Genomic DNA, 27,648 nt, shown 5'->3' with positions numbered 1-27,648 from the left:
TAACCATCTGAAAGAACAGTAAAATGGAGCATCATCTGACATCCCATTCAAATATAAATTCCACGTGGATATTAAAAAGAACTTTTTAAGCTATAAAAATCATCTTACAAGCAAATGTAGGTATGGGAGACCTTTCTAATCAGGACCAAAACTGCAAAATCTTGGCAGGGAGGTTAGTGGAGGGGCATGCAAGAATAGACCTGAACATATAAAAATTTGTTTGGCAAAAGCTATCATAAACAACTCTGAAATATGTATATGTACATGTACATGTATATAAAAATATATATGTACATATACATGTATATATGCAGGTTCGTATATGAATGGAAGTATGTATTATGTATGCATTGTAATATGTATGTACACAAATGCATTGTGTTTCCCAACTATAGCAGCTGAAAGAGCCTAAAAGCTACCATGAGCTTATCTACTGCCCAGGCAGTCGTCTCTTTCATCTCTGTGGCAGCCAGAGTCCAGCCAAAAAATGGAATCCACATAGCAATTTGAACAGGAAAAGTCGTATAAAGAATTATTAACTATTTACACAGGATTAACTACTAAGAAGGAATAAAAGAGAACTGTAAGGAATATCCTAGGGTGGAGAGAGAAAACCAAAGGCAGTACTTGTAAGGGGCGCCTTGTCCCCAAGGCTGGACTTCAGATCTCATGGAGACTGTGGCTGCTGCACACTGGGTAAGAGAAGTTAGCTGGGCTGCCCGAGCCACACCTATTCCATAGTAGGAGGGCCAAAGTCGGTGCGCAAGGAACTGCAGGCTGGAACCGACAAACAGGAAACTCTGCTGCGGTGTCAGCAGGCCAAGGGTGGAAGGCAGGAAGCCCCAGATAGGAACTGGCCACAAAATTTGCTAGAGGGTGAGCACACTGGGCAGCCCACACACGCACATGCCACTGGCAACACAGCAAGCAGGAACAGAAGTACACCCAAACCCTATCTCCCACAGGGTCCCTCCAACACCCTCTGCGGATTAAGTTTATACATGCCAGTTGGAAAAGTAGGTCCAATAAGGCAATAAAAGGTGGATTGGGAGCTAAAATGCAATAAATTGATAACTAACATAGTTTCTAAAATCACTCCCCACAAAAAGCAACCAGGGCTCTGTGAAAAGATGGCTGATTCCAGGGCTGGAGCGTAATAAATTCAAGATGAGCAATGAACATCTTCTTATGCCTAAAAGTAAGAAGTTCTTTAAAAAAAAAAAAAAATTTGATAGGAAGAAGTTACAAGGACAGAAAAGCCAGAGTAAAAGGTCTCCTACTGGTCAAAACTAGGACAATTTGAGCATCAAAATAATTAAGTACATTAATGAATTCTAAACTATTAGGGGAAAAAAATAGGTATATGTGTCCAAATAAATAATGGATAAATGGATAAATATACAGACAGATACAATACACAGACATATAGCTGTATAGACAGATAAACAGATACAAGTAAAAAGAAGAATAGTTAACAAAGATACACAGATAAAGTGAGAAGGGAGGATAATCATTAATGTGGAAGGGGTGCTGGAACTGGAAAAATCATTATTTTGTAGCCATCATGCAAACATTGGTTCATGCAAGAATCAATGGATGCTAAATCTAAGAGGCAATTCTGTAGAAGAGCAGGACATATTCATGATCTTAAAAGTTCTGGAAGAAAGGAAGGAAGACAGAAGGGAGAGAGGGATGGAGACATGGAGGGAGGGAGGAAGGTGAATATATGCGATAGTCTAAAAAATGACCCCAAAGATACCAGGTCCAAATTCCTGGAACTTGTAAATGATACGTTATTTGGACAAAGAGTCTTTGCACATTTGATTAAGGATCTTGAGATTATCCTGAATTATCAGGGTGGGCACTAAATGCCATCACAAATGTTCTTATAAGAGAGAAACAGAGAGAGATTTCACAGAGAAGGCAATATGAAGATGAAGCAGACAGAGGTTTGAAGATGAGGGCTTTGAAGATTGACATGATGCTGGCACAAGCCAAGGAACACACCCAGTCACCAAAAACTGAAAGAGGCAAGGAACATATTCTTCCCTAGAGGCTCTAGGCCCTGCTGACGCCTTGATTTCTGCCCAAAGATACTTATTTCAGACTTCTGGCCCCCAGAACTGCAAGAAAATAAAGTTCTATTGTTTTAAGCCACCACAAAAACAATCCTTCCTTTAATTTCTCTCTCCTCTCACATTTTACTAAAAGTAGCAAGAAGAAATCACACCATACTTATTAAACACTCTGGTTGGAAATCTCCTTACCTACATTACCCTCTTCTTTGGTACATTTTCTACTTTCCAAATAACTGTATGCAACCATGTGGCTAAACTTTCTGCAACTACATAAGAAGGATCCACTACCTTCCTCTAATTTCCAGTAACAGTTACCTAATTTTCCTGCGAACCCTCACTTGCAGTCTTATCAACGACCGTGAGGCTTCTATGAATAGCTTCTTCAAGACACTTCAGGCCCTCACACTCTCCTCAAAGCCCATGGCTCATTCCAAAGCCACTCTCCACATTTTCTGGTTTTTGTCATAACAGCAGTCTACTTACAGGTTAAAAAAAAAAAAAATCTATTAAGTAGTCATTGTTATGAAACAAACTACCCCCAAACTTAGCAGCCTACAACAATAAACATTAGTATCTCACACAACCTCTGATAGTTAGGAATCCAAAAGTGGCTTGGCTGAATGGTTCTAGCTCAAGGTCTCTCATGAGGCTGCAGTCAAGCTGTCAGTCAGTGTTACAGTCATCTCAAAGTTCTACAGGGACTGGAGAATCTGCATCTAAGTTCATTCACATGGTTGTGCCAGGTGTCAGATGCCTGCAGGGTGTTGGATGTTGCCCTCTGTTCCTCTCCATGGGGGCCTCGTCATAGGCTGCATGAGTGTCCTTACAATATGAAAGCTGGTAAACCTCAGAGCAAGTAATGAGAGAGAGAGGGAGGGAACATCCCCAAGAGAAAAGCCATGGCGTTTATAACCTAATCTCAGAAATGACACACTGTCACTTCTCCTTATGCTACTGGTCACAAAGACCAATCCCTGGGAAGAGAATACACAAATGTGTAACTAGCAGGAGAGGAGGATTACAGGTGGCCATCTTGGAGACTGTCTACCACAAAAGGCATGGTCCAAATATTTAGCAAACTAGCATGCAGCATGAATTTGACTTACCTATGTAGTATAAGGAAAAAAGACTCCATTAAAACTACATTGTCCGGTCTGGGCAAGATGGCGGAAGAGTAAGACGCGGAGATCACCTTCCTTCCCACAGATACAGTAGAAATACATCTACACGTGGAACTGCTCCTACAGAACACCCACTGAACGCTGGCAGAAGACGTCAGACCTCCCAAAAGGCAAGAAAATCCCCACGTACTTGGGTAGGGCAAAAGAAAAAAGAAATAACAGAGACAAAAGAATAGGGACGGGACCTGCACCAGTGGGAGGGAGCTGCGAAGGAGGAAAGGTTTCCACACACTAGGAAGCCCCTTCGCGGGCGGAGACTGCAGGTGGCAGAGGGGGGAAGCTTCGGAGCCACGGAGGAGAGCGCAGCCACAGGGGTGCGGAGGGCAAAGCGGAGAGATTCCCGCACGGAGGATCGGTGCCGAGTAGCACTCACCAGCCCGAGAGGCTTGTCTGCTCACCCGCAGGGGCGGGCGGGGGCTGGGAGCTGAGGCTCCGGCTTCGGTCAGATCCCAGGGAGAGGACTGGGCTTGGCTGCGTGAACACAGCCTAAAGGGGTTAGCGCACCACAGCTAGCTGGGAGGGAATCCGGGAAAAAGTCTGCAGCTGCTGAAGAGGCAAGAGACTTTTTCTTGCCTCTTTGTTTCGCGGTGCGCGAGGAGAAGGGATTCACAGCACCGCCTAAACGAACTCCAGAGACGGGCGCGAGCCGCGGTTATCAGCGCGGACCCCAGAGACAGGCATGAGACGTTAAGGTTGCTGCTGCCGCCACCAAAAAGCCTGTGTGCGAGCACAGGTCACTCTCCACACTGCCCCTCCCGGGAGCCTGTGCAGCCCGCCACGGCCAGGCTCCCGTGATCCAGGGACAACTTCCCCGGAAGAACGCACGGCGCGCCTCAGGCTGCTGCAAAGTCACGCCGGCCTCTGCCGCCGCAGGCTCGCCCCACATCCATACCTCTCCCTCCCCCCGGCCTGAGTGAGCCAGAGCCCCCGAAGCAGCTGCTCCTTTAACCCCGTTCTGTCTGGGCAGGGAAAAGACGCCCTCAGGCGACCTACATGCAGAGGCGGGTCCAAATCCAAAGCTGAACCCCGGGAGCTGTACGAACAAAGTAGAGAAAGGGAAATCTCTCCCAGCAGCCTCAGAAGCAGCGGATTAAAGCTCCACAAACAACTTGATGTGCCTGCATCTGTTGAATACCTGAATAGACAATGAATCATCCCAAATTCAGGAGGTGGATTTTGGGAGCAGGATATATTAATTTTTCCCCTTTTCCTTTTTTTGTGAGTGTATATGTGTATGCTTCTGGGTGAGATTTTGTCTGTATAGCTTTGCTTTCACCATTAGTCCTAGGGTTAGGTCTGTCCGTTTTTGTTTTTTTTTTTACTTAAAAAAAATTTTTTTTCCTAATAAATGTTTTCTTAATAATTTTTTCCTTATTCTCCATTTTTAAAAATTAAAAAAAATTTTTTAGTAAGTTTTTTCATATTTTTTATTTTAAAAAATTTAAAACATTTTTTCTTTCTTAATAATTTTTTATTTTTTATTATAAAAAATTAATAAATCCTATTTTAAAAAATTAAAAAAATTTTTTCTTAATAAATTTATTCTTAATAATTTTTTTCTTATTTTTTATTATAATAGCTTTATTTTATTTTATCCTCTTTCTTTCTTTCTTTCTATTTTTTTCTCCCTTTTACTCTGAGCCGTGTGGATGAAAGGCTCTTGGTGCTCCAGCCAGGCATCAGGGCTGTGCCTCTGAGGTGGGAGAGCCAACTTCAGGACACTGGTCCACAAGAGACCTCCCAGCTCCACGTAATACCAAACGGCAAAAATCTCTCAGAGATCTCCATCTCAACATCAAGACCCAGCTTCACTCAACAACCAGCAAGCTACAGTGCTGGATACCCTATGCCAAACAACTAGCAAGACAGGAACACAGCCCCATCCATTAGCAGAGAGGCTGCCTAAAATCATAATAAGGCCACAGACACCCCAAAATACACCACCAGACGTGGACGTGCCCACCAGAAAGACAAGATCCAGCCTCATCCACCAGAACACAGGCACTAGTTCCCTCCACCAGGAAGCCTACACAACCCACTGAACCAACGTTAGCCACTGGGGACAGATACCAAAAACAACGGGAACTACGAACCTGCAGCCTGTGAAAAGGAGACCCCAAACACAGTAAGATAAGCAAAATGAGAAGACAGAAAAACACACAGCAGATGAAGGAGCAGGGTCAAAACACACCAGACCTAACAAATGAAGAGGAAATAGGTAGTCTACCTGAAAAAGAATTCAGAATAATGATAGTAAGGATGATCCAAAATCTTGGAAATAGACAAAATGCAAGAAACATTTAACAAGGACGTAGAAGAACTAAAGAGGAACCAAGCAACGATGAAAAACACAATAAATGAAATTTAAAATACTCTAGACGGGATCAATAGCAGAATAACTGAGGCAGAAGAACGGATAAGTGACCTGGAAGATAAAATGGTGGAAATAACTACTTCAGAGCAGGATAAAGAAAAAAGAATGAAAAGAACTGAGGACAGTCTCAGAGACCTCTGGGACAACATTAAACGCACCAACATTCGAAATATAGGGGTCCCAGAAGAAGAAGAGAAAAAGAAAGGGACTGAGAAAATATTTGAAGAGATTATAGTTGAAAACTTCCCTAATATGGGAAAGGAAATAGTTAATCAAGTCCTGGAAGCACAGAGAGTCCCATACAGGATAAATCCAAGGAGAAACACGCCAAGACACATATTAATCAAACTGTCAAAAATTAAATATAAAGAAAACATATTAAAAGCAGCAAGGGAAAAACAACAAATAACACACAAGGGAATCCCCATAAGGTTAACAGCTGATCTTTCAGCAGAAACTCTGCAAGCCAGAAGAGAGTGGCAGGATATACTTAAAGCGATGAAGGAGAAAAACCTACAACTAAGGTTACTCTACCCAGCAAGGATCTCATTCAGATTTGATGGAGAAATTAAAACCTTTACAGACAAGCAGAAGCTGAGAGAGTTCAGCACCACCAAACCAGCTTTACAACAAATGCTAAAGGAACTTCTCTAGGCAAGAAACACAAGAGAAGGAAAACACCTACAATAACAAACCCAAAACATTTAAGAAAATGGGAATAGGAACATACATATCGATAATTACCTTAAATGTAAATGGATTAAATGCTCCCACCAAAAGACACAGACTGGCTGAATGGATACAAAAACAAGACCCATATATATGCTGTCTACAAGAGACCCAATTCACACCTAGGGACACATACAGACTGAAAGTGAGGGGATGGAAAAAGATATTCCATGCAAATGGAAATCAAAAGAAAGCTGGAGTAGCAATGCTCATATCAGACAAAATAGACTTTAAAATAAAGACTATTACAAGAGACAAAGAAGGACACTATATAATGATCAAGGGATCGATCCAAGAGGAAGGTGTAACAATTGTAAATATTTATGCACCCAACATAGGAACACCTCAATACATAAGGCAAATACTAACAGCCATAAAAGGGGAAATCGACAGCAACACAATCATAGTAGGGGACTTTAACACCCCACTTTCACCAATGGACAGATCATCCAAAATGAAAATAAATAAGGAAACACAAGCTTTAAATGATACATTAAACAAGATGGACTTAATTGATATTTATAGGACATTCCACCCAAAAACAACAGAATACACATTTTTCTCAAGTGCTCATGGAACATTCTCCAGGATAGATCATTATCTTGGGTCACAAATCAAGCCTTGGTAAATTTAAGAAAACTGAAATCGTATCAAGTATCTTTTCCGACCACAATGCTATGAGACTAGATATCAATTACAGGAAAAGATCTGTAAAACATACAAACACATGGAGGCTACACACTACACTACTTAATAACGAAGTGATCACTGAAGAAATCAAAGGGGAAATCAAAAAATACCTAGAAACAAATGACAATGGAGACACGACGACCCAAAACCTATGGGACGCAGCAAAAGCAGTGCTAAGAGGGAAGTTTATAGCAATACAAGCCTACATCAAGAAACAGGAAACTTCTCGAATAAACAACCTAACCTTGCACCTAAAGCAATTAGAGAAAGAAGAACAAAAAAAACCCCAAAGCTAGCAGAAGGAAAGAAATCATAAAGATCAGATCAGAAATAAATGAAAAAGAAATGAAGGAAACAATAGCAAAAATCAATGAAACTAAAAGCTGGTTCTTTGAGAAGATAAACAAAATTGATAAACCATTAGCCAGACTCATCAAGAGAAAAAGGGAGAAGACTCAAATCAATAGAATTAGAAATGAAAAAGGAGAAGTAACCACTGACACTGCAGAAATACAAACGATCATGAGAGATTACTACAAGCAACTCTATGCCAATAAAATGGACAACCTGGAAGAAATGGACAGATTCTTAGAAATGCACAACCTGCCGAGACTGAACCAGGAAGAAATAGAAAATATGAACAGACCAATCACAAGCACTGAACTTGAAACTGTGATTAAAAATCTTCCAGCAAACAAAAGCCCAGGACCAGATGGCTTCACAGGCGAATTCTATCAAACATTTAGAGAAGAGCTAACACCTATCCTTCTCAAACTCTTCCAAAATATTGCAGAGGGAGGAACACTCCCAAACTCATTCTACGAGGCCACCATCACCCTGATACCAAAACCAGACAAAGATGTCACAAAGAAAGAAAACTACAGGCCAATATCACTGATGAACATAGATGCAAAAATCCTCAACAAAATACTAGCAAACAGAATCCAACAGCACATTAAAAGGATCATACACCATGATCAAGTGGGGTTTATCCCAGGAATGCAAGGATTCTTCAATATACGCAAATCAATCAACGTGATACACCATATTAACAAATTGAAGGAGAAAAACCATATGATCATCTCAATAGATGCAGAGAAAGCTTTTGACAAAATTCAACACCCATTTAAAATAAAAGCCCTGCAGAAAGTAGGCATAGAGGGAACTTTCCTCAACATAATAAAGGCCATATATGACAAACCCACAGCCAACATTGTCCTCAATGGTGAAAAACTGAAACCATTTCCACTAAGGTCAGGAACAAGACAAGATTGCCCACTCTCACCACTATTATTCAACATAGTTTTGGAAGTGTTAGCCACAGCAATCAGAGAAGAAAAAGAAATAAAAGGAATCCAAATCAGAAAAGAAGAAGTAAAGCTGTCACTGTTTGCAGATGACATGATACTATACATAGAGAATCCTAAAGATGCTACCAGAAAACTACTAGAGCTAATCAATGAATTTGGGAAAGTAGCAGGATACAAAATTAATGCACAGAAATCTCTTGCATTCCTATATACTAATGATGAAAAATCTGAAAGTGAAATTAAGAAAACACTCCCGTTTACCATTGCAACAAAAAGAATAAAATATCTAGGAATAAACCTACCTAAGGAGACAAAAGACCTGTATGCAGAAAATTATAGGACACTGATGAAAGAAATTAAAGATGATACAAATAGATGGAGAGATATACCATGTTCTTGGATTGGAAGAATAAACATTGTGAAAATGACTCTGCTACCCAAACCAATCTACAGATTCAATGCAATCCCTATCAAACTACCACTGGCATTTTTCACAGAACTAGAACAAAAAATTTCACAATTTGTATGGAAACACAAAAGACCCCGAATAGCCAAAGCAATCTTGAGAACGAAAAATGGAGCTGGAGGAATCAGGCTCCCTGACTTCAGACTATATTACAAAGCTACAGTAATCAAGACAGTTTGGTACTGGCACAAAAACAGAAATATAGATCAATGGAACAGGATAGAAAGCCCAGAGATAAGCCCACGCACATATGGTCACCTTATCTTTGATAAAGGAGGCAAGCATATACAGTGGAGAAAAGACAGCCTCTTCAATAAGTGGTGCTGGGAAAATTGGACAGGTACATGTAAAAGTATGAAATTAGAACACTCCCTAACACCATACACAAAAATAAACTCAAAATGGATTAAAGACCTAAGTGTAAGGCCAGACACTATCAAACTCTTAGAGGAAAACATAGGCAGAACACTGTATGACATAAGTCACAGCAAGATCCTTTTTGACCCAGGTCCTAGAGAAATGGAAATAAAAACACAAATAAACAAATGGGACCTAATGAAACTTAAAAGCTTTTGCACAGCAAAGGAAACCATAAACAAGACCAAAAGACAACCCTCAGAATGGGAGAAAATATTTGCAAATGAAGCAACGGACAAAGGATTAATCTCCAAGATTTACAAGCAGCTCATGCAGCTCAATAACAAAAAAACAAACAACCCAATCCAAAAATGGGCAGAAGACCTAAACAGACATTTCTCCAAAGAAGAGATACAGATTGCCAACAGACACATGAAAGAATGCTCAACATCATTAATCATTAGAGAAATGCAAATCAAAACTACAATGAGGTATCATCTCACACCGGTCAGAATGGCCATCATCAAAAAATCTAGAAACAATAAATGCTGGAGAGGGTGTGGAGAAAAGGGAACACTCTTGCACTGTTGGTGGGAATGTAAATTGATACAGCCACTGTGGAGAACAGTATGGAGGTTCCTTAAAAAACTAAAAATAGAACTACCATATGACCCAGCAATCCCACTACTGGGCATATACCCTGAGAAAACCATAATTCAGAAAGAGTCATGTACCAAAATATTCATTGCAGCTCTGTTTACAATAGCCAGGACATGGAAGCAACCTAGGTGTCCATCATCGGATGAATGGATAAAGAAGATGTGGCACATATATACAATGGAATATTACTCAGCCATAAAAAGAAATGAAATGGAGGTATTTGTAATGAGGTGGATGGAGTTAGAGTCTGTCATACAGAGTGAAGTAAGTCAGAAAGAGAAAAACAAATACAGTATGCTAACACATATATATGGAATCTAAGAAAAAAAAAAAAAAGGCCATGAAGAACCTAGTGGCAAGACGGGAATGAAGACACAGACCTAGTAGAGATGGACTTGAGGATATGGTGAGGGGGAGAGGTGAGATGTGACAGGGTGAGAGAGTGGCATGGACATATATACACTACCAAATGTAAAATAGATAGCTAGTGGGAAGCAGCTGCATAGCACAGGGAGATCAGCTCGGTGCTTTGTGACCACCTAGAGGGGTGGGATAGGGAGGGTGGGAGGGAGGGAGATGCAAGAGGGAAGAGATATGGGAACATATGTATATGTATAACTGATTCACTTTGTTATAAAGCAGAAACTAACACACCATTGTAAAGCAATTATACTTCAATAAAGATGTTTAAAAAAAAAAAAAACTTCAATTGCTTGAGGCATGATAGGAATTATCTTAATAAGGGGCTTCTGACTTCATGGTACAGTGTTTCAGTGTTCAGTATATATACATAATTAGCTAATCATCACTTTTCAAAATCACAATTTCAAAATAATCACTTACCAAACACTATTCCTTTAGCAAACGGAGGAAACAATTCTGAACGTCGGAATAAGTTTTTGTGAATTTGCCATAGTTCCTTGTGTAGTTTCTTAAAGTCACTATATCTCTTCCATACAATTATCTAAAGAGAGAAGATAATTAAATGTGTAATTCACAGTGAAACCATAGATATCTGAACAACAAATAATCTTTTTATTAAAGTGCTCAAAATTGTCATGCAAAGGCAAACATCTATGTTCTAACCAATATGGTTAACTGTCTAAAATTAACTAATAATATTTGATTTAAAAATATAAAGCAGCAATTCTTCCTCAAACTGTTCTGTTTGGGTTTTTAAATTTCATTTTAAACAAGTACTGTTTTCTTCATACTAGAAAAATATCAACCTGGTACAAAAAAAGTTTACACTACATAAAATGTCACTTAACCTCTTCCAACATTAATTACTATTACCCTGGAAATGAGTTAGATGTCAAAATATATATTCATCTCAAAAACAGCATGTTTACAAACACAAAGTAGTTTAGACAATTTTTAAACATAAAAAACATACTCAGCACTTGCCTAAAAGGATAATCTGAAAAACACTGAAAAAAAAATGGCTTTGTAGCAAATAATTAACCTAAACTTTTGCATTTCATAAATCTCAATAAAAATAGTAACAAGATTTCTGCAGGCAAGGTAAATCCTAATCAGAATACCACTAAAATTAGGATATTTCAAAAAACAAAATAACAATCATTTAGATTATATAACATGTAAAAGTTTACCTTCATTAGTTTAAATTATTGTCTAAACTTATTTAGATTAAATTAGAAAGAAAAAAACACTTAATAAAGAAAAAGAATTTGACACATGGCCTTGATGTCACCGCTTCAGCCCCTTAGTTGCCACAGAACAGGGTAAAACTGAGTTTTAAATTCCATTACCTGGTATATTGGGGCCTTTACTTCTGAAAAACCTAATTATTTCACTTCTAACAAACCCAATAGTGTAATGCTAATAAGCAAATCTTAGGCCAAAGAGGTAACCAAGTATGATTTAAGAGACTTGTCAAAAAATCTACTCCTGCATATAAGAAATTCTTCACTAAACTCTGCCATACTATCAAAAATTCTACCATGATTACTAAGTGTCTTGCTTTAATATAGGAGACTTGCTTTTAATCCTAGGAGACTAATCAGACTATAATATGAATTAATTTAAACAAACTGCTTCGTCCTGATCCTTCCTTTTATTCATTTACTTGACAACAAAAATAGTCATCAAAACAAATATTTTCATGAGCCTACTTTATGCTAGGCACTGTGTTGGCACAAAGGATGAAGAAATGAGAAACATAGTCCCTCCTTTAAAGAGTTCCCTGTCAAATTAGGAAGAATAAGCCAACACAATAACTACATCACAAGACAGCATGATAAATGCTTAAAACAGCAGCCCAAGCATATTATGGAAGGAGCACCTACACAAAGTATTGCCTTAGGTGGGCATACTGAAGGGACATAATAGCTAGAACAAAAAAAAAAGAGAGAGAGAGAGAAGTGGTTGGGAATGAAGTATTTAAAAGGAGAGTGGGATGCCAAATATAATTACTAAAATTTCGGCTTTTGCAACTGGATAAATGGTAGTGTTATTCCCTAAAGTAAAGAGCAAAGGAGAAAAAGCTGTTTTGAGATAAGAACGAAGTTCAATTTTAGACATTTTATGTAGGTGCATGTGAGGCATTTAACTGGAGTTGTCCAATAGAAAAGACAGGTTTGGAGTTCAAGAGCAAAAACTAAACAAGATGTATTAACTGGGGAGTCATCGGGAGAGAGGTGGTAATCACTCAGAAAACATTTCTCAGCATTTGTAACAAGATGAGGAATCTAACAACTGAATGATGGGGGTCAGCCAGAAATAAGGAAGAAACCAAGCACAAAGTAAGTATTTAAGAAGCTCAGCTATGCCATGACACAGGACACCTGGATGGAAGAAGAGATTTTATTTTAAATGGAAGTAAACAAGACAAATGCTGACAGCAGAAAATCAACAGTTCCAGTAAAAGACACAGTAAGAGGAACTGAGAGAGCCAAACCAACACTCAAAAAGTAAAAGGTCTCAGGACAGTGAGATTACAAGTGATTTTAATTTTCATATCTTGCTTCTCTGTAGTTTCTAATTTTGATACATTAACATAATTTTGTCATGGGAAAATAGTGTTATTTTTATATTTTTTAAATAGATCAAATTATGGTGCTACCACATTTGCCAAGGGCTTAAGGGGGAAATGGGTGGTGGGCTCATGACAGTAATCTTTTTTTTTTTTTTTTTTTTGGCTGTGTTAGGTCTTCATTGCCGCACACGGGCTTTCTCTAGTTGCGGTGAGCGGGGTCTACTCTTTGTTGTGGTGCACGGGCTTCTCACTGCGGTGGCTTCTCTTGTTGCGGAGCACGGGCTCTAGGCGTGGGGGCTTCAGTAGTTGCAGCACGTGAGCTCAGTAGTTGTGGCTCGCAGGCTCTAGTGCGCAGGCTCAGTAGTTGTGGCGCACGGGCTTAGCTGCTCCACGGCATGTGGGATCTTCCCGGACCAGGGCTCGAACCCGTGTCCCCTGCATTGGCAGGTGGCTTCTTAACCACTGCGCCACCAGGGAAGTCCTCATGACAGTAATCTTACATAAGGGAAATGCAATCCTTAAAGCCATTATAAACTAGATACAAGAGCTAGTCAAAAGACTGAAGCTCATGGAAACAAATCTGCAGATAAAATTTATATTCTAGTTAGGGTCATTTTCAGATAGTCATAGAAACTTAAAGGGCAGAAGTTAACAACTGAATCACAATAAGAATAATAATACCATGGCATATAAACCAGTAGATAGTCTGTCACAGCAAAAATTAGAGAATCTGTGTTTCTTCACCATGCCCTAATTTATTCACTCATATATTCCTTATTCTGGACTCTTAAGACTGTAGAAGTGAAATACCTAAGAGCAAATATAAACCCTCAAAAAAGGCAGGAAATCAAAGCATCCCAAAAATGTCACCATCTACTGCCTCCTTTCTTCTTACTCCTTTTGAGCTTGGACATTTCTAGAAATCTTCAAAATGGAAATGTGAACAAAAGCACACGTCCATTACATCAGCAAGTATGGATGTCTATAACTGGACTATACAAAGTCCCAGAAGATACATGCAAAACATATTTTTTCTAATAATCAATTCTTTCCTATCAGGAAAAAAAGAAAAGTTACATTAACAGCTATTACTCTGCAGAACCAACCCTGCAGAAATTTCCTATTTATTATAGTTACTCTGAATAAAATTCCTCAATTAAATATTAATTCAGTGACAATCATAATAGATTACAAATTTAATAAAAGCTTAATTTTCATTAAAAACACTGCCTTAAATACTTTTTACATAAAACAAATGCTTTCTTTTCAGATAATTTCTCTTAACGATACCAAAAAAACTTTAGATCTTTTACAAAACCACTCAATTCAATTAACTTTGTCCTTTTTACTCTCATATAGTATTTAAAACTAGCTGGATCATCTTTTCCTGTAACATCACTACCATACTATCTGCTTACAGATTTTCTTTCCTCCCCTTTTGAAGAGCCTTTTCTTTCCCTTGACACATTTCCGAATGTGCTCAAATAGCTTTTCTAAAACTATTTTATTTATGAAATGACTTCAACGTTAGAGATTTCTGACATGATACATAGAAAGTTCTATTTTGGTTCTCCTTTCCCACATTTCCCCAGTGAAATTTACTACCTAGAGAGAAACAGAGCTATAGGTTACTTTTTTTTTAAAAGGTGGGGGGAGGAGGGCACAACATCTCCATCTTTTTCTTTACCTTCTGCAAGTGTTCAGAGGAGCGGTCCCCAACCTTTTTGGCACCAGGGACCAGTTTCGTGGAAGACACTTTTTCCACGGACTGGGGTTGGGGGTTCATGCGGTAACGCAAGCAATGGGGAGCGGCAGATGAAGCTTTGCTCGCTCGCCTGCCACTCACCTCCTGCTGTGCGGCCCAGTTCCTAACAGACCATGGACCAGTACCAGTCCGTGGCCCAGGGGGTTGGGGACCCCTGCTCTAGAGAATCTACTGAACAAGAGGCCACATTAACTATTGCTGTCCCCCTTAAGATTCACCCATGCTGCTCTTAATAAATAAAAATTTAGAGGGAATTTTTAAAAGGTAAAAAGAAAAAACTATCCTGGATAATTTTAAATTATTTACTCCATGTGAGTATTTTGGCATCCTTAGGAAGAAAACAGAGCTATCTGGTAGCATGCACCAAGGGGTGTGTGTGTGTGCATAAAAGAGCTAAATTTCTCCACTTTTATAAGGATACCATATTATTAGCCTTATACTTGCTTAGACAAGCAGTACATCTACTGACCTTCAATAGCACTTGTGAAGCATGACTAAATTCTAAGCAATAACTAAGTGAATCTGTTAACAGAGAAAGAAAGTGAAAAGAAAGGAAACAGAAACAAATTCTAGGTGGTAAAATTCTTCTCCTAAATAAGAATTCCAATGTTTAAACGAAATACGTGGGAAACTAAAAAATGTTGCCATAACTTCAAGGTTATTCTATACTTCAAGAAGCAAGCTAGACAGAAGACATTCTTTTTAAAATTTTATACCATTTCTAACAAAGGACCATGCAATCATCTAACTAAAGGACACTTACAAGAGTTTTCTGATGAATGGTTCACCAACAGTTGTTATTATAAAAGAGATTTCCCCAAAAAAGGATTAAGGAAATGGCAGAGAGTATGTTCATGGATAGGTTGGTTCAGGATTCTCCCTGGAAAAGGGGAACATCAAGCTACAAACTACAGCACAGCAATCAGACAATGTATTCAACGGAAACACAACCCATTTTCAATTCTAACAGAGTTGTAAATTTTCAAAAGCAGAATAGCCTGGTATTGACTATTAATTCAACATAATTAATAGAATTCTAAGGAATAGTTCATACTAATCAACTGACACTTAAGTAGAAAGAGTACTTTATCAATCAAAGGTACAAGTTATTTTCACTGCCATTTTGAAAGGATAGAGATATATAGATACAGATCTAGACATAGATATAGATATAGCCTTTTCTTCCTAAATAACAATATTACAATATTCTCTTCCTGGCTATTGGTGGGGGGGTGGGGTGAGATATCTTAAAACCCCTAAGGAAAAAGTATGAAATCGTTTTAAAATGTGTCTTTTATTGAACTCTTTTTAACAACAGGACAAAAACAAGTATCAGATCAGATATAGCAAGAAATGGTAACATATAAAAGTTAAAATATTATCTAAACATGTGTCACAAATTCAAACCAACCAGTAGCAAACAATCAACTTAAATCTATGAATCAAGCCAGGTATGTACAGTAAGGAGTAGTGGGGCGTGTGGCTAAATAGATAGTATATAGCCCACCTGAAGACATTAAAATGCAATTAAAAAAAATAACTTGCAGAATCAAGACTGCCAATTTACAACATTTGTTTTAAACACTTTAGTAGGAAGAAAAAAATATATATAGATATAGATATATGCTCTTCTAATCCTACTGTAAATAAGCAAGGACCAAAATGAAAGTAAATTTTAAAATGTTAAAAAAAAGCTAACTCCTCACAGTTAGGATTCCTAAAGGTATATAACAAGGATAAAGTAATTACAAATAGAGAATTCCACAGTTTTAAGCAAAAATATAACAAGCTGTTATTTTAGAAAGAGGGAAATAGTCTGTAAAAGAACTACAAAATTTTAAAAAGAAACATCTACATGCAAAGCAGTTTTCCAACATGTCAACATGCCAACTCAGTATAAAAATGAAAGTAGACAGAAACACATAATTTATTATTATGATCTTTAAAATTAATACTAGTTACCAAATACTTTCTTTTTTTTTTTTTTTTAACCAAACAGCCATCATGATTTTGAAATAGGTAAAGAGGGGCCCTTAACTGATACTGAAATCTTATGAGTGGTAGTTATCAGAAAAATTATCACATTATTAAACGGCACTATAATTCCTGAAATTCTTATTTATATAACTTAACACCTACAGAAACTTAATATGTACTTAATAGGTCTGAAATAAGATACTTCAGCTATTGTTTAATGAATTGCAGACAATCTCCAGACAAACATACAAATACAAAACTGACATACAAATAATTGTTTCCTCAATAAAGCATTTAATTAAATTTTTGTCAAATACATAAAATAAAATTTTCATATGGATAAACATGTTACCTCCTGGACATCCTCTGGATTTCTTCGTGAAACAACCTAAAACAAAGCATACACATAAATCATTGCATTACTTTCAACAGCATTTGTATGAAAAATTCAATTTGCTTAAAGAAAAAGAAATACTATATTATATCACTTACACAGAACTCAGTTATATAATAACTTCAGTATCTGAAACACATACTAAAAAATTAAGCAAAAAGGCAACTAAAATAAAGTCCACACGCTAAAGTTCATGTACTATTACATTCACAAGAGAATGCCTCATGTTTTCCCTGTTACTTGACATAATTCTAACAGCTTGTCTATCCCCCTTTCCAGCCTACATATAAATCAGAAGCATAAAAAGCAGCTGCACCTGGACAAAGTATACAAAAGGATAGCACTGTTTTATTTTTTTCTTTTTTCTTTTTTTTATTTTTCATTTTTTGTCTTTTTTTCTGTATTATTTCTTACAACTGTATGTGAATCTACAATTAGCTCAATAAAAATTTCAAGTTAAAAAAAAAAAAACAGCAACCACAATGCTCCCATACACCACTATCTGATAGAAGTAATCACTGACCTCCTAATGGTGAAGAAGAAAACAAAAGTAACCCATAAAAAATTATATATATCATCCTCATCCTTAAGAAGCTCCTGGTTGAAGGCATAAAACAGTAAACATGATACGATGGCCATTCTGTAAGTACAGACTGAGATAGGAACAGGGATAGAGGTGCAAATAAATCAGACAGAAAAGGGAAAACATCAAAGATGAAGGACGAGGGGGAGGAGAGGATTCCAGACACAAGAGAAGGAACGCTGGACAAGCTGGAATGGAAGGAGCTTTAGGGTCGCTTGCGAGCTGCATTTTACAGTTAAATGCAAATTTAAATTCATAAGACTGACTGCATATGGGCCTTTAAGGTGTGATTGGCACCTGGCATCATCCCTTACTATCCTGCAAGGCCCCAGGACCTATCCCCATTACCTCTTGGACCCCCACCCCATCTTTCCAACCACACAGATCTCTTTTCCAGGAGGTCAAATTTATCAAGTGTATCCCCACCCCTACCTGAAGGCTACCATGCTCACTGTTCCCTTTGCCTGAAATGCTTTTCCCCTCAGTATTTTCATGGGTGGTTCCTTCATCTCTTTCAAATCTTTACCCAAATGTCAATTTCTCAGCGAGGACTTTTCTGTCCTTCCTATTTAAAATACAGCTCTACTCACACCTGGCATTCTCTATCCTTTTCCCCGATTTATGGTTTTCAAAATATTATGCCATGTATTTTACTTGTTATCTATTTTGTAACCTGTGTGTGGGCAAGGACTTTTGTCTGTTTTGTTCACTGCTATACTCCCCTGGCCAGTAATTGACTTGTGGTAAATATTCAGTAAATATTCAAGGATTAAATTTAAAAAATTATATACATCATTCGGGGACAAATAATCCTATCAATATTCCCTGAGCAAGGGGGGTGGGGGGGTGAGGCAGTGGATTCTTTCAGACTTCTCTAATGACAAAAGCCAAAAAGTCTAACACCATTTACAAAGAATTCCTCACAATATTTACAAAAAAGAAGAAGGCTGGGTGCTTAAATCATCAAACAGCATTGTAGAGTGGGAAAATCTCACATTAGATACATAGTACCCTCTATGCAAATGTAAAAATCATGAATTTGATGCTATAATATGTATTTTGCAGAAACAAACAAAAAGATACATCAAACACCTTAAAATGGTTGCCTGAGGATGAGAGGAAGAAAAGTCCTTGATGATTGGTGACAATGAACTGGGAGATTACGATCAACTCAACACTACTCCTGAGGTCCAAAACAAAAACAAAAAGTATACTATTTAAAGTCAGACAAACCTGGGTTCAAATTATAGTTGCTCCACTTACAGGTTTGATCTCCTCTGTAAAATGAGGATAATACTCCCTGCCTGGCCTGGCTGTAATTGACATCAAATAAGAACAGAGCAAGAACTCCATAATTAAAAAGTCATCTCCCTCTCTCTCTTACTAGAGAATTTAACACAAGAATGTCAACAGAGGGACCTCCCTGGTGGCAGAGCGGTTAAGAATCTGCCTGCCAATGCAGGGGACACGGGTTTGAACCCTGGTCCGGGAAGATCCCACATGCCACGGAACAACTAAGCCCGTGCGCCACAACTACTGAGCCTGCACTCTAGAGCCCGTGAGCTGCAACTACTGAGCCTGCATGCCACAACTACTGAAGCCCACATGCCTAGAGCCCGTGCTCCACAACAAGAGAAGCCACCACAATGAGAAGCCCACGCACTGCAACAAAGAGTAGCCCGCGCTCGCTGCAACTAGAGAAACCCCGTGCGCAGCAATGAAGACCCAACACAGCCAAAAATAAATAAATAAATTTATAAATAAATAAATTAAATTAAAAAAAAGAATGCCAACAGAAAGGTTTTCAATTTCTTTCCACTCTATTCTCCAATTTTCAGGATATAAAATTTGGTGAAATCTCTTAGCAATTTTCATTAATTTACAACAGTGCTGTCCAACAGTACTTTGTCTGGTGATGGAAGGAAATGTTCCCTATCTACACTGTTCAACACAGTAGCCTCTGGCCACATGCTTCTGTGTGGCTACTGAGCACTTGAAATATGGCTACTGCAATTGAAGAACTTAATTTTTAATTTTATTTCATTTAAATTAAATTTAAATAAAAGTAGCCACATATGGCTAATGGCTACCATATTAAACAACAGAGATTTAGAGTAAGAGGTTAGAAAGGTAACTAACAACCATATATTATTCAAATACTGGATTTTAGCTATTACTTCCAAATTCCAACCCTCCCGAAAAAAACTTTCCAAAAGTTTCTGGAAACACACACATCTTTCCAAAAGTATGGTGTTTCACATAATTAAATGATTTAATTTTGCCTCCTATAATTTTTTCTTATATTTTTGTAAAATGTGGTAACGAGAAGAAAGTTAGAGATAATCAATCCACTAATATCCACCCACCAAAAATAATCAACATATGATCACTGGCAATAAGATTTATTCAGGTGTTCCTTACATTCTAAGATGTACCTTTCTGAAAATTTACTAATTTCCTGAATTTACAACTCAATCATTTTATAAACATACTAAAGTACCTTGCTATTTTAAATAATCTTTTTTTACACATGCAAATGATCTTTTTGTGACAAAAGAAATTATTTCCTGGTTTGGTGTATGTATCAGAAGTATCACATTTTAGATTTTCCTCAGGTAAGCCATTCCAGAAATCAAATATATGTGTACTGCAATAAGCAAAAATACATTAGTAATCCCCTAACGATATCCACAATTTTAAAACCATTTCATCAGAAATAACCAATCTGATTATGATTCCTCATCCACACTCTTACTGGCTCACATACTTCTGCTGTGTGCTGGGGCTACAATGGAGAGCAAAAGAAAGTCCCCGCCCTCACACCTCCCAGAGCTCACAGTCTGGTGGTGCGCAAGACTGTAGCGTGCTAAGCAACAGAGTAAGAAGTGCTTCATCCTAGACGCTTCCCATGATACTGAATGCTTGCTGAATTCTCCTTGTCCAGACCACAGTGGCATCCCAGAAGCAAACAAGAACAGTTTAGTGACTTAAGATCTTCAATGTTTTCATAGTAAGTTACTCATGGTTATTACAGAAAATCAAAGCCTAAGTACTCAAACTACCTAAGTGAAGGTCTTTTTTTTTTAATATTTATTTATTTATTTACTTTATTTTTGGCTGTGTTGGGTCTCAGTTGCAGCACATGGGATCTTTGTTGCAACATACGGGATCTTTCACTGTGGCATGGCAGGCTCTTCATTGCAGCGCAGGGGCTTTTCTCTAGTTGTGGCACGCCGGCTCAGCAGTGTGGCGCATGGGCTCCAGAGCACGTGGGCTCTGTAATTGCGGCACATGTGCTATCTAGTCGTGGCTCGCATGCTCAGTAGTTGCAGTATGCGGGCTTAGTTACCCCGCAGCATGTGGGATCTTAGTTCCCCGACCAGGGATCGAACCCGCATCCCCTGCACTGGAAGGGGGATTCTTAACCACTGGACCACCAGGGAAGTCCCAAAGGTCTTTAATTTTAAGCTCCCAAAAGGAACTTCTTTTCACCCTCACATACTTCTCATATGAAGGGGGGAAAATTTACTTAGGCAGAGTTCAGAAAATTAAGTCAAAAGCTATTTCCTGAGCATTAATTATCCTTTTCCCAAACAGCATAAACAAAGCTTAGTGAAAATCATGTCTGGAAAGTAGAGGGCCTGATTCTCCTCTTTCCTCTTTGGTTTTTTTGCTTCTCTTCTGTAGGTTCTTCTTCCTCCTTCTACCCTCAACACTCTGTAATCACTCCAAGAATCAGTCCTAACTCTGCTTCTTAGCCTCCTTTTTAGTATTAAGAGAGAAAGTCCATATCCGTGCTAATACTGTTCAAGGCACTGTGCTAGGCATGTGGGGGGGCGGGGGGACCTTAACTTTGTACATTTACATTTGCAAAGCATTTTATTGATATATCAGTGTTTCATGTTACTCTCTCAGCAACCTATGAATTAGGCAGAAGTGGTTATTATGAGTCCCCATTTTACCCAACAAGGAAGAGATCCAGAAACTTGTGCAAGGTCACATGGCTATTCACCTTCAGATTGGAATGAGAACTCGGAGAGTCTGACTCCTGGTTCAGTGCTCTTTCTGTGGTACTCTACTGCATCCGTCCGTTCGTCTGCAGTATTTTTAGCAATAACTAACTTTACTTACTTCCAGAACACCCTTCACTATTAGGTTTTACTTATTCTTTCTTTTACTCATTCAACAAATATCAGTGCCTACTCTGCTGCTAGGTACTGAAGCACAGTGGTGAAAACACTGGGTCTGATTCCTACATCACATTATAAAAATATCATCACTTGCCAAATACATTACCAAGTTCAACCACTTGGTATCCCACTATAAGGGTTCGGTATTCCCACGTGTGTAATCTCACTTAAATGAGTTAACAATGTGTCCTCTGAAATGAAACCCAAAAACACAAATGTATTAGGATAACATGAGTTAAGCCCAAATATCCTTTAGTAATAACTCTAACTAAATAATTCTCTTCAGCGGGACTGCCAAACTGACAAAAAATAAGAATATCAAATCAGAATCTGAAGAAAAATATGATCATACTGAAAATGAACAAAACTGAGCCCTCAGACCCAGATTTCTATAACTCTTAAACTATATTAGCAATTATCTCAACAAGTAATATCAATTCCAAAACAAAAATACTGTAATTTCACCCTGATATAGATTGCTAGCATTTAGTAATTTTTTTCTGGGAGAATTTCAATATTTTGTCATAGAATTCAGCCTATAATTTCACAAAAGTTAGAATTTAAAGCAGTGATTGTTTTCATTTGAAGTTCATAAATTTCCATTGCAAGCGTTAGCTACCACTGGCTCAGTAAGTACTATACATATCTTGAAGAGCCTTTTGCTATAGAGAATTATATCACCAAGTCATCCTGAAAATTATTATGGTAAAGCTGTGCTTCACAAGCCATGCTGCCACGGAATACGGATATTCTTTAATAATTGGTGCTCTCAAAGAGGCTTAATGGTCAACTCAGTTTACCTTTGTTTTAAAAAAAAATTTTTTTTTTTACAGCAGAATTTCTCACGGCCTGTAACACACTATTATGCCTAGTAAATCTCCAAAAGGAAAATATATAGTATTCCCCAAGGTCATTTATCCACTCAACTTTTTATTTTTTATCATAGGTTGTTTATTTATTATTATTTGATTTATTTAGTGCAACACCTACTAAAATTTGAAACACAGTTGGGAAATGTTACTGCAACGTTTGTAGTCCATCTGCCTCGGTTAATGCCAACGACAAGTTCTGAATTTAGGAAAACAAATAAGGGCTCACAGTGAAGGTTAACTCTCTCTCACTGTACTAAGAAATTAAATACTTTATTTCATTCAATCAACAAGACAATCTTGCCTGGTAGAATGAGATAACCAAGGACCAAGAGCATATATTAGCATACTAATACTAATCACATTAATCAGTAACAGACAGGAATGGATCTCACAACTCTGTGATTCCAAACAAAGTGCTCTTTCCAGGACATAACAGATCTACCCTCCTAGAGATTAAAATTCCAAGTAATATTCCTAATGCCTGTTAGGTAAACCCATTTGTCTTTCACAAAGAAATGCAAGTAAACCAAAAAATAGACATTGAAGAAGCACTTCGGCAGATCAGAAGGATAGAAGAAGAGAGTCTGAATACCAGCTCTGGCACTAGCTATAAACTGCTCTCTTGCCAGTTCAGTGATAAACCAAAGAAAAGCAACCTTAAAATGAGCCCTCTTGCCCATCTTTAGAAAAAAAAAACAAAAACAAAACAATCAATGTTGTGGCTTGGCCTAGCTAAGGCCCATAATAAACAACAAAGCATGCTGTCATTAGGTCCTCTAAATCCTTTCCAGTGCTAACTTACTTTATATACTTCTGAATAAGTTTTACCTAGTTTCCTTAAAAGTCAAGTGAAAAGCACTCTTTTATCTAATTATTATCATAATAATGCATAAGAATGATTTGAAATCAACCACTTAACTCAGACATACACAAAACAATTGTCTTCTTCATAAGATTAAAAGTAGCTACTGGAAAATAAAACTACAAAATTTATTCAAATCTAGCTATTGTATTTCCTACCAAAAATGATCACAAAATAAGTCCCTTTAGAAACAAATGGAAATCAGTTAAATATAAATTTTAAAAAGCTACTTTTATGAGCAATTTATTATAATCAAGTCTTCTGATGGCCACTTCACTATTACTATTCAGCTGCTAGTTTAGGGTAATAGCAGATCTAAGAGAATAAAATATTAACAAAAGTAACATATTAAAAAAAAAAAAACTATCTGTCAAGATACAAATAATCAAACACAATGAAAAAAAAGAGACATGCCCACTCTTTTCATTTCTCAAAGATATGACTTTCCACACCTAGGAATAAACCTGACCAAGGAGGTGAAAGACTTATACTTGAGAACTATAAAACATTAATAAATGAAATTAAAGAGGATTCAAAGAAATGGAAAGATATCCGATGCTCTTGGATTGGAAGAATTAATACTGTTAAAATGGCAATGCTACCCAAAGCAATCTACAGATTTAATGTGATCCCTATCAAATACTCAAGACATTTTTCACAGAACTAGAACAAATAATCCAAAAATGTATATGGAACTATAAAATATCCAGAATTGCCAAAGCAATCCTGAGGAAAAAAATGAACAAAGCAGGAGGCATAACTCTTCCAGACTTCAGACAATACTACAAAGCTACAGTAATCAAAATAGTGTGGTACTGGTATAAAAACAGACATATGGATCAATGGAACAGAATAGAGAGCCCAGAAATAAACCCACACACCTATGGCCAAGTAATCTTCGACAAAGGAGGCAAGAATATAAAATGGGAAAAAGACACTCTCTTCAGCAAGTGGTGCTGGGAAAGTTGACCAGCTGCATGTAAATCAATGAAGTCAGAACATGCACAAAATAAACCAAAATAAACCAAAAATAAAATAAACCAAATAAACCTCACACCATGCAAAAAATAAACTCAAAATGGCTTAAAGATTTAAACATAAGACCTGACACCATAAAACTCCAAGAAGAGAGCACAGGCAAAACATTCTCTGACATAAATTGTACCAATGTTTTCTTAGGTCAGTCTCCCAAGGCAATAAAAATAAAAACAAAAATAAACAAATGGGACCTAATCAAACTTACAAGCTTTTGCACAGCAAAGGAAACCATGAAAAAAAAATGAAAAGACAACCTACAGAATGGGAGAAAATATTTTCAAATGATGCGACGGACAAGGGCTTAACCTCCAAAATATACAAACAGCTCATAAAACTCAACAACAAAAAGAACAAACAACCCAATCGAAAAATGGGCAAAAAGACCTTAATAGACATTTCTCCAAAGAAGACATACAGATGGCCATTGGGCACGTGAAAAGATGCTCAACATCACTAATTATTAGAGAAATGCAAATCAAAACTATAATGAGGTACCACCTCACACCAGTCAGAATGGCCATCATTAAAAAGTCTACAAATAACAAATGCTGGAGAGGGTACAGAGAAAAGGGAACGCTCTTACACTGTTGGTGGGAATGTAAATTGATACAGCCACTGTGGAGAACAATATAGAGGTTCCTTAAAAATCTAAAAGTAGAGGAAACTTCCACATGCCTCATAGAGAGCCTCATCCACCAGACGGCAGACAGCAGAAGCAAGAAGAACTACAATCCTGCAGCCTGTGGAACAAAAACCACATTCACAGAAAGACAGACAAGATGAAAAGGCAGAGGGCTATGTACCAGATGAAGGAACAAGATAAAACCCCAGAAAAACAACTAAATTAAATGGAGATAGGCAATCTTCCAGAAAAAGAATTCAGAAAAATGATAGTGAAGATGATCCAGGACCTTGGAAAAAGAATGGAGGCAAAGATAGAGAAGATGCAACAAATGTTTAACAAAGACCTAGAAGAATTAAAGAACAAACAAACAGAGATGAACAATACAATAACTGAAATGAAAAATACACTGGAAGGAATCAATAGCAGTATAACTGAAGCAGAAGAATGGATAAGTGACCTGGAAGACAGAATGGTGGAATTCACTGCTGAGGAAAACAATAAAGAAAAAAGAATGAAAAGAAATGAAGACAGCCTAAGAGACCTCTGGGACAACATTAAACCCAACAACATTCACATTATAGGGATCCCAGAAGGAGTAGAGAGAGAGAAAGGACCCGAGAAAATATCTGAAGAGATTATAGTCAAAAACTTCCCTAACATGGGAAAGGAAATAGACACCCAAGTCCAGCAAGCGCAGAGAGTCCCATACAGGATAAACCGAGGAGAAACACGCCGAGACACATAGTAATCAAATTGGCAAAAGTTAAAGGCAAAGAAAAATTATTGAAAGCAGCAAGTGAAAAACGACAAATAACATACAAGGGAACTCCCATAAGGTTAACAGCTGATTTCTCAACAGAAACTCTACAAGCCAGAAGAGAGTGGCATGATAAAGTGATGAAAGGGAAGAACCTACAACCAAGATTACTCTACCCAGCAAGGATCTCATTCAGATTCGATGGAGAAATCAAAAGCTTTACAGACAAGCAACAGCTAAGAGAATTCAGCACCACCAAACCAGCTCTACAACAAATGCTACAGGAACTTCTCTAAGTGAGAAACACAAGAGAAGAAAAGGACCTACAAAAACAAACCCAAAACAATTAAGAAAATGGTCATAGGAACATACATATCTATAATTACCTTAAATGTGAATGGATTAAATGCTCCAACCAAAAGGCACAGGCTTGCTGAATGGATACAAAAACAAGACCCATATACATGCTATCTACAAGAGACCCACTTCAGACCTAGGGACACATACAGACTGAAAGTGAGGGGATGGAAAAAGATATTCCATGTAAATGGAAATCAAAAGAAAGCTCGAGTAGTTATACTCATATCACATAAAATAGACTTTAAAATAAAGAACGTTATAAGAGACAAGGAAGGACACTACGTAATGATCAAGGGATCAATCCAAGAAGAAGATACAACAATTATAAATATATATGCACCCAACATAGGAGCACCTCAATACATAAGGCAACTGCTAACAGCTCTAAAAGAGGAAATCGACAGTAACATATGAATAGTGGGGGACTTTAACACCTCACTTACACCAATGGACAGATCATCCAAACAGAAAATACATAAGGAAACACAAGCTTTAAAAGACACAATAAACCAGATAGATTTGATATTTATAGGACATTCCATCCAAAAACAGCAGATTACACTTTCTTCTCAAGTGCACATGGAACATTCTCCAGGATAGATCACATCTTGGGTCATAAAACAAGCCTCAGTAAATTTAAGAAAACTGAAATCATATCAAGCATCTTTTCTGATCACAATGCTATGAGATTAGAAATGAATTACAGGGAAAAAAACGTAAAAAACACAAACACATGTAAGCTAAACAATACGTTACTAAATAACCAAGAGATCACTGAAGAAATCAAAGAGGAAATCAGAAAATACCTAGAGACAAATGACAATGAAAACACGACGATCCAAAACCTATGGGATGCAGCAAAAGCAGTTCTAAGAGGGAAGTTTATAGCTATACAAGCCTACCTCAAGAAACAAGAAAAATCTCAAGTAAACAATCTAACCTTACACCTAAAGGAACTAGAGAAACAAGAACAAACAAAACCCAAAGTTAGCAGAAAGAAAGAAATCATAAAGATCAGAGCAGAAATAAATGAAATAGAAACAAAGAAAACAATAGCAAAGATCAATAAAACTAAAAGCTGGTTCTTTGAGAAGATAAACAAAATTGATAAACCATTAGCCAGACTCATCAAGAAAAAGAGGGAGAGGACTCAAATCAATAAAATTAGAAATGAAAAAGGAGAAGTTACAGCAGACACCGCAGAAATACAAAGCATCCTAAGAGACTATTACATGCAACTCTATACCAATAAAATGAACAACCTGAAAGGAATGGACAAATTCTTAGAAAGGTATAACCTTCCAAAACTGAACCAGGAAGAATTAGAAAATATGAACAGACCAATCACAAGCAATGAAATTGCAACTGTGATTAAAAATCTT

At 37.5% G+C, this 27,648-nt stretch overlaps 1 protein-coding gene across 2 annotated transcripts in view; it reads right to left on the bottom strand.

The window, feature by feature from the left end:
- RPS6KC1 (ribosomal protein S6 kinase C1) overlaps positions 1–27,648 on the bottom strand; it is a 212,376-nt gene that overhangs the window by 169,554 nt on the left and 15,174 nt on the right. For both annotated transcript variants that reach the window (XM_061185594.1, XM_061185595.1), the window contains exons 2-3: positions 16,938–16,973; positions 10,689–10,809 (exon numbers count right to left, since the gene is read on the bottom strand). In XM_061185594.1, coding sequence (XP_061041577.1) covers positions 10,689–10,809; positions 16,938–16,973 — 157 coding nt within the window. The remainder of the gene's footprint in view (positions 1–10,688; positions 10,810–16,937; positions 16,974–27,648) is intronic.

This window comes from Eubalaena glacialis, chromosome 3 (genome assembly GCF_028564815.1).
Source record: "Eubalaena glacialis isolate mEubGla1 chromosome 3, mEubGla1.1.hap2.+ XY, whole genome shotgun sequence".
NCBI lineage: Eukaryota > Metazoa > Chordata > Mammalia > Artiodactyla > Balaenidae > Eubalaena > Eubalaena glacialis.
The sequence above is the reverse complement of the archived record's forward strand: the minus strand, read 5'-3'. Positions and strand labels throughout refer to the sequence as shown.